This window comes from Priapulus caudatus, unplaced genomic scaffold (assembly GCF_000485595.1).
Source record: "Priapulus caudatus unplaced genomic scaffold, Priapulus_caudatus-5.0.1 Scaffold120, whole genome shotgun sequence".
Lineage (NCBI taxonomy): Eukaryota > Metazoa > Priapulida > Priapulimorpha > Priapulimorphida > Priapulidae > Priapulus > Priapulus caudatus.
The window spans coordinates 580,825-589,238 of record NW_014577181.1 but is presented as its reverse complement, the minus strand read 5'-3'; the positions used below and the strand labels follow the sequence as shown (position 1 = coordinate 589,238).

The 8,414-nt window shown below is 39.5% G+C and overlaps 1 protein-coding gene across 7 annotated transcripts in view; it reads left to right on the top strand.

The window, feature by feature from the left end:
- LOC106805596 (anoctamin-4-like) overlaps positions 1-8,316 on the top strand; it is a 45,251-nt gene extending 36,935 nt beyond the window's left edge. For 6 of the 7 annotated variants that reach the window (XM_014807256.1, XM_014807255.1, XM_014807251.1 and 3 more), the window contains 7 exons: positions 1,555-1,612; positions 2,768-2,865; positions 3,592-3,737; positions 4,168-4,373; positions 4,771-4,970; positions 5,308-5,413; positions 5,933-8,316. In XM_014807256.1, coding sequence (XP_014662742.1) covers positions 1,555-1,612; positions 2,768-2,865; positions 3,592-3,737; positions 4,168-4,373; positions 4,771-4,970; positions 5,308-5,413; positions 5,933-6,172 — 1,054 coding nt within the window. In that variant the 3' untranslated portion in view covers positions 6,173-8,316. Of the gene's footprint in view, positions 1-887; positions 940-1,554; positions 1,613-2,767; positions 2,866-3,591; positions 3,738-4,167; positions 4,374-4,770; positions 4,971-5,307; positions 5,414-5,932 lie in introns of all 7 variants that reach the window. The other variant, XM_014807253.1, reaches the window with a different exon arrangement.
- The last annotated feature ends 98 nt before the right edge of the window (positions 8,317-8,414 follow it).

The following is an 8,414-nucleotide window of genomic DNA, read 5'->3' as shown; positions in this document are numbered from 1 at the left end:
TCCTACCTCCCTCCCTCTTTCCCCTCCCTCTCTCCCCTTCTCTTCCTCCTCTCCCTTCTCCTCCTCTCTTCTCTCTCTCTCTCCTCTCTCTCTTCTCTCTCTCTCTCTCTCTCTCTCTCTCGTCTCGTCATCTCTCTCTTCTTCTCTTCTCTCTCTCTCCTCTCACGGTCCCTCGCCTCGAGAGACCTCGCCTCTGCTAACGGCAGCCGCCCTCACCTCGACTTCCCTCCTTACCCTACTCCCGCACCTGCGCTCATCCCGAAGTCTCTCTTACCAACCTCCTGAGCTCTCACCTCTTTCTGTTCTCGTCTCTCCGCAATCCTCTCCTGCTGCGTTTCTCTCTCTGCTCGTCTCTCTCGCTGCATTGTTCCTCTCTCCTGTCTCTCTCTCTCTCTCTCTCTCTCTGCATCTCTCTCTTCTCTTCTCGCTCTCTCGCTGTTTCTCTCTGCGGCTCTCCGCTTTCTCTCTCTCTCTCTCACTCTCTGCTCTCATTCCCCCCCCTGGTGAAGGCATGCTCTGCACTCGGATCCCAGCGTGACTCATCAAGCTCGCAGATACACGCTCACCTTCTCCATCTTCTCTCTCTCTCGGCGGCACTTTCTCTTTCACTCTCTTCGTGGTTTTTCTTCCCTTTTCTCTGCTCATCGCTTCTCTCTCTTTCTCTCTCTCTCTCCCTTTCTCTCTCGCTCTCCCTCTCTCGCTCACTTATTCACTTACACATTCCGAGTTGTTTTGTGGTACACGTTACTCTTGGCTGCTGCATGAGGGCAGTATCTCTCTTTTGTGAGTAATGCAGCACCAAGGTTTGCCATTCCAACAAATCACTATCACGGTTCATCAGTGTAGCTTATACGTGCATGGACTCACGTGTTCACTTGCATTCACAGGTTTATGCCACCCCCAGGAGAGGATAAGAAAGCGTTTTACGTTCTTGAGCAGGTTGAGCCAATTGTTGTTTTAGAATATCTGTTATCGCATTGGTATAAATAATTTATTACCAATGCCGTTACCGCTGCAGCTATGAGCACCGCATGAACTGCATCGCTGTCTCGCTATGTAATATTCTTCTCAACTGTTCTTCAAATCGTCGTGACTAAACACCAACTGTCATATTAGGTGTTTCTCATGTGTAACTCCTAACAGATACCTACTACTTTTACCACACGGAATGAAAGACGTGTAGAAATTTTAAAGATGGATGTTTTCGTGTTTGTTGAGAAGCACTTTCTACAGACGACAGCACGTAGTGGCATAAATCTAGCTGAAGGTGTAAAATAGATCGAGTAGGTCCTGTCTGAGTATGTGTCAAGTCACACAGTATGTACTTGTTTTGGGTAGTTAAACGGTTTTGGAACGCCATTGAATGCTGTGAACACAAATAGAGCATTAAAGGTTACCTATCATGTGAAAGTTATAGGTTAGCTAGTACTACTGCTCCAGATGCATGCTTCTGCATAGGGTAGCGAGTAAGAACGCCTGTCTTCATCTGTTTGCTATGTTGCATGCTGAGTGTGTTTGCTGTGTTTCTGCACGTGTATTCTCTCCTCTTCGCAGGTTCGTGGATTATCCCGCTGACAAGGAATATGTGATTTTTGGATATCACATGGATCAGGTTCCTATGCTTAATTTTTCTTTTACTTATCATACATCTCAGATTTCCAACAGTTAATCAGCTATATTTGCCTTAACACTGACGTGCAGGAGCACCTCCTGCCCCCCCCCACCCCAATACTCCGCAATAGCAACGGCAGAAATGAGTGAATTTGGCTCACACGAAATGAATTAAGACCCAGGTTTTGCCGAACCTAACATTAGAAGTCCATTACTACTGAGTGCACAAAATATTTATATGTAGGCACAGTAGTATTAGCAAAGATATTTCATGTAGTGAGTGGGCGTCACTATGAGACACATAATAAGTGTAGAGACAGCCATCTGTTTGCTTAGCAAAAGATAAAACACTATTAAACTATCAGGCTAAATTTATGTATAAAATCATCATAATAAGTATTTGAGTAGTTTGAGTAGTTTGATTTTAATTTCAATTTATTTTAGAACATGTAAATTTTAGCAGTAACATCTCTGTGAATGGGTTAGTAAATATTTCCCTTTTTTCATTTATTCTCTACTTCAGTACACTGTTCTAGTGCTGAAATTGAAACTGCTTCTCTCTCAGCTATTATCGGACTATCGATCACTTCGTTAAACAAATGTATGTCATGTATGAATGAATATATGTTATTTCGCGTAGTAGCTCCTTTCAATGTGCATCTCATAAATGTAGTTTAGTACCTTTCTTACGTGTTACCTCTCTGTCGCTCACTACATCTGAATTCTGATACCCGATAGAAAGTGCAGAGATATGTACTGGGTTTGATAGTTGTCTCTTTCTTACTGTTAACTGCATCTTGGATAGAATTCTGTGTATGTGGCCCAATGTTATACAAATTATATGATTTATCATTAAAATTAAACATATAAAAATGCTATGGTAATGCCTAATTTAACAGAGAACTAATGCTAAAAGCTGTAGTTTTGGTTACACATTAAAGCTAAATAGAGAGCCCAAGAATCAGCCTAATTTAAGGGTAATCGATTACACTTGAAAATCTATTTCTATGCCCATCATATACATTGACCAATTAGTAGTTAGTAATGTTCTAAAACAGAATATTGTGATTAAATGAATTAACTTTTTCTCGTGTTTGTCTTAACAACTGCCAGTGTCACACATTGTTGCTATAGTGTTCACTTGGTTTGCTTACAGTGTGACCCTGCAGGCTGTCTCATTGAGCTCTGCATACAGCTCGGAATCATCATGGTTGGCAAGCAGTTCCTTAACAACTTTATGGAGTTAGGTCTTCCGTAAGTATTTTCCAGCAGTGTTGGTGTGAAATTACTGTGAAGGTGTGGTGTCTGAATGAAGGTGAATCTGCACTGTTAATTGGAAGTAATAGTACGTCGCACTATCATACACGGGGTTTTAGACAATGATGGTGCAAGGGTCTCTCTATCGGTCAAACAAGGCAAATTTTATTAGTTTTTAAGGATAAAATTTGAAAGGGCCCTATACATTAGCTTGTCGTATTATTATTAGCTCGTCATATTCATGTGAGCAAAATTGACGAGGAGATGGATCTATGAATTGCATTTGCCTATTGCACTAGACAAGTGACTATATATAGTAGGTTTAAGGATAACTTCGAATCCTCTCCACCAAATCTCTAATGCTTCTCAGCTGGTGTATTACTCACACTAACGTGATTCTACCCCCACTCCATATTCTGGGGCCTGTTATCAGAAACAACATTTGTCTGAACATTACTTATAACATCAACTTTTTCCAATATACCTGACCTCTATGCACTACGTATGAGAAACTCGTAACTTTACCGTGTTTCTGTCAATTGTGTGTTATAAAGTTCATGTTAAGACTAATTTTAAGACTAATTTAGTTTCTGAAAATGGGCCACTGGCTGTTGCCATAGGTTCCTAGCAATTATCATTCAGAAGAAAAATGCTGCACTTATAAACTGTGTATGCTTAAGACTGTTATAGTTCTTGCTCCCATCATTGCTGCTCATGCTATAGGTTCCTAATGAATTTCATCCGGAAGAAGAAGAGTAACATAAGCAATGAGAGCACAAAGGAGCAGCAAGCGAGTACGCGCTGGGAACAGGACTATGTGCTCGCAGCCACGCCGCCCCTCGGCCTGTTTGATGAATACCTCGAAATGGGTGAGTAGAGGGTGCTGAGAATTCAAGCTTTTCAATTCATTCTTGCCCCTAGGCTAGAGTTTCTCAAACTTTAAACACTAACTTTATAGGTTTTTAACCCAAAATACCATTTTTTTCCTGGCATAGTAACCTAAAATGCTGTTATAGATAATTTCAATAATATAATGATAAATAATTATATAACCAAGCTAAGTAAATAAAATGTGTTGTGTGAAAAGAGAAACTTTAAATAAATAATTCGTATAAATCCATAGCACAGAAACAACAAGATAAAATGATGTTGACAATATCATAATTATTCTATCAATTTTATTAAATTGGTATTATTATAATTATAAATTTTTTCAATTAACTTCCCACAACTCTCGGGAATGTCTTTGTAACCCAGGATTTGGCAACCACTGACTTGGGAATTATCATTTGCTTTCAGTGATCCAGTTTGGTTTTGTGACGTTGTTCGTCGCAGCGTTTCCTCTCGCGCCTCTGTTCGCCCTTCTCAACAATGTCATAGAGATACGGCTGGACGCGTTCAAGTACGTAACGCAACTAAGACGTCCTCTAGCTGCCAGGGCGCAGGACATTGGAGCGTGGTATAACATTCTGAAGGCGCTGTCCATACTGTCAGTCATATCAAATGTAAGTTTTGCACTCCCTAACAATATGAGCATATCTGTATACATTCCTATGTATCAACGTATCTATATATAATGTAGAGTTCGTGCTAACACACGTGGCCTACTTTGCCTGCATATGTTCAAGGATGTGCTCAGCTGAATATGTGCTGTTTGTTCTAATCTTCTCACAGATATATTCATGCGTGCACACCCACGCAGGCATGCAATTGCAAGTGTAGGCAGTGAATGTAACCATAAATTTATCTACTGTTTGTGAGCTTACCCTGAATTTGCAATGAATGTGTAAACTAGTAGCGTGAGTCTGTGTTGCTCAACTACTCAGATATTGCTTCTGAAATCAATTAAGGAATTTTTGGTAATTTATTGAGTGTGCACTTCATTATTTGTAATCATTGCAGGCCTTCGTAATTGCGTACACATCAGATTTCATACCCAGACTGGTGTACCTGTACGCTTACAGCGGCGATGAGAAAAAGTCTGTCGCAGGTTATATCAATGGCAGCCTGTCCTACTTTGATGTGAAAGACTTTTTACCTACGGTTGCACCCGACCCAAACCTAGAAGCAAACAAGGAGCTAAATGGCACGGAAATCTGCAGGTAGACTCAGAACGAAACTAGATTTGTTATATAGAAGGGATGCTTTTGTATTTGATTCCGCACACACAATTGATACCGTGGTGAGCCATCAAACATTTTTCACTGCTAAAACCAGAAGCTAAAAACACTGATAAACAGTGCTAACAATGGAACAAAATTCAGTGAAACATAATGCATGCATTCCAGTATAACAGTGCAAACGACATATTTGTATTTATGCATTCAATGGTATTAGGAATGATACTGATCACGATCTTATGCTTAAGTCGTATGGAGTATTACATCTAGTTGCATGACTTGCACATCGACTCGGGGGTTCATTCATCGTTGATTGCAGGTATCGAGGGTACAATTATCCCCCAGGCCACCCAAAACAGTACCATTCTACCATCCAGCATTGGCACATAGTAGCTGCCAGATTTATCTTCGTGGTTGTGTTCGAGGTGAGTTACTAGAAAGTTTTGATGAACCTTGTAGTTCTGATAGTAGCGGTGACTATCAACAGCAGTAACAACAACATGAAGAATAGCAGTAATGGCAGTGTTACTAGTACTATAAGCAGTGGCAGTGGCAAGAGCAACACTAGCAGCAGTAGCAGCAGCAGCAGCAGTAGCCGTCTTTACGACCAAAAATGTTTTGAAATGGCTAAATCTTCAGTCATGGTATTCAATATAACAGGTCATAGCAGAAAAGTACAGCCTAGATTTAATCGAGGTTCATGTATCAGAATCAGACATTATCTGCAAAGGATGTACCTTTTTGTTTCAGCAGTAAACCGTTATTTTTTATTACTTAATTCGAACTTTTGCCCAATTTATAAGCATCGCTGTCTTGTCCTGTTTCGTTATGAATCAACAACAACAACAACAACAACAACAACAATGGCAGCTGGACTAGCTCTTACTTACAATTCTCCTTCTTTCGTTTTGTTGTTAGAGTAACGGCTCTCTTTTGTTCCTCAGCACGTCGTGTTCTTCCTAACCAGCACCATCGCCGTCTTCATCCCAGATGAACCAGGCAGCGTACGAGATCAGATCCTGCGTGAAAAGTTCCTTGCTAAGGAAGCTCTCTACGCCGCTGAATTACAGAAGACTAAGACAAAACGAGAAGACGATGACGAGGAAACTGCCAGTGCGAAGGAGTTGGAAGGAGGGGGCGGTGGGGCAGGAGCCGAAGGGCTGAGATACCGGCCGGGAACGTAGTAAAACATTAATTTCGTTAGGTGGCCGAATGAATCTAGGAGATGTTTCGATGGGTCCGGGGAAATCTGGGTGAAATGGGAGTGGTGCTTTGGCATCTTCCCAGTTGGCGAGAGCTTCCGAAGCCACGTGAAATAATAAGATATTCTGGTACATGAACTTCGTTAAGTGTAAGAAGAAACTTGTTATGAAGCTTAATCAGTGACGTGAATTATGGGACATAGTTTACTGTGTTAGTGTATCTCTCTGTGTTAGTGCCCTTTTAATGTGTGTGTGTCTGAAACATGGGGACATCCTACAAAATTTGTGCCAGGAGATGGTTTAGTTTTTCTAGACTAAATATAATTGGCTGCAATAACAGTATGATAGTTAACTCCAGTTTCCAAGAAATTGTAATTGTACAACAATAGCTAATGTTTAGGTGTTAAGTTAAAATATCCTACAAAGACATCTATAATGGTTTTTAGGGAAAATGTAGAAATCCTTTTCATTTAAAGTACGAAACTCATTTATATTGGCTTTGCTTTTATTTAAATTGGTAAGATCATACCAGGAGTGAATAATACACGCCTTATGATACCCTATCTCATCAGGGCAGTCATACGGCCAAAATCTGCCCACTTGATCTAAATATCATGATCAGATATCAGTTTTTCTGATTACATCTGGCATGACACGTTGTGTTTATCAAATTATGCTGTTATTTTTTTAACCAGCATTTGCTCTTGAATTGTTTATCACTTCAGTGATATTATTTTCTGTTTGAACTGGTCTTCAATGCCATGTTGGGACGTAGAATATGTATAGGCTCACCATTATTTATACATTCATATATAACAGTATTTATATGTGCTGTATTTTCTTCGCCAACGTGCCATAAGGGGCTTGGTGTTATGCATATCTTCATTCGATTTCTATGGGATTTGCCAAGTCGAACGTATATGTACATAATACAGACCTGTGTCGTTTTGGTTTCACATCACTGTATTTCATCATGATAGTTTTAAATGACGTGTGTGTGTGTGATGATACGAGTATGTATATTATAATCTCAAACCTAAAGATTGATAGAATCTCTATGAATATATCAGTAGTGCGTATAACAACTTGTTATTGTGCAATGTGCACTATATTGTTTACACGCTAGATTTCATTAAAGTGTGCACCAGTATTTATTTGTGTATGCTGCAGTGATCCTCATGATATATCATTATTTCCTTTAATTTAGTTATTAATCCATGGAATAATAATAATAATCATAGTAATACACTTGCCAACTGATCTCCGTTAATATTAACAAAGTACACGCTTGGATACGTTCACTAGGAATAACTGCAAGTTTAATTAAATCGATTATAAAAGATTGAACCAGATTCATTTCGTTTCAAATTATGACGTATTAGCGAAAAGGCATGTTTATGTAGTCTTTGTGTATTGTTAGGCTGCATGTATCTGAGATTTTTGCTCTTATGCACGAGGAATCTCACGACATGATCATTTTCTGACCATTCACGAACTGTTTGTGTGGATATATTTTTTAATTTGTTTTATAACATAGCATATATTGTAAACGACTGTCTGTCTGATCCAAGCAAGGCAGATACTAATTATGTATACCATTTTACCATTTCAATAGATTTGGTAATGTTTTCCTACTGCTCTATATGTACTCTGTGAATATATATGTTCTGAAAATATTTTCTTCATAATAACAGTCTGTGCTGCGTTTTGTGGATCTTAAATTTGTTCCTTTAGCAACTAAATCTTAACCCAGCTCGTAACTCAATATGAATGATAATATAGACAAATAGTACTCTTCCAAGGACATGGGACCACAAAGTAAAACAGCCAGTGGAAACGTGCATTTCAGTATTCACTCCGGGTCAGACTGATTCTTTTTAGTGGTACATAAAATACCATCACTAACATCTACTTCTCTTGCGTCTCTCATTCGTGTTTTCTCCCACTCTGGCGTTGGGCATATTTCAAAGCTGTTCCGGCAAAGCAGGTGCCAATACGTACAAGATAGAAATCCAATAGATCGGTGGCCTTATGAGCATAAAAAATGGTAGTGTGTTAATCCTATGTACCATTAACCATGTTCGCACTATAAATTTTGTTATGGTAAAATAAACTTTATTCCGTGTTTTATTTGACATAACAACGCTGTCTAGTGTGCCTATTCTTGCTACCACGAGCGTCAATTCGTAGTGGGCTGCAGAGAGGGGTCGTATCGGATGTCAAG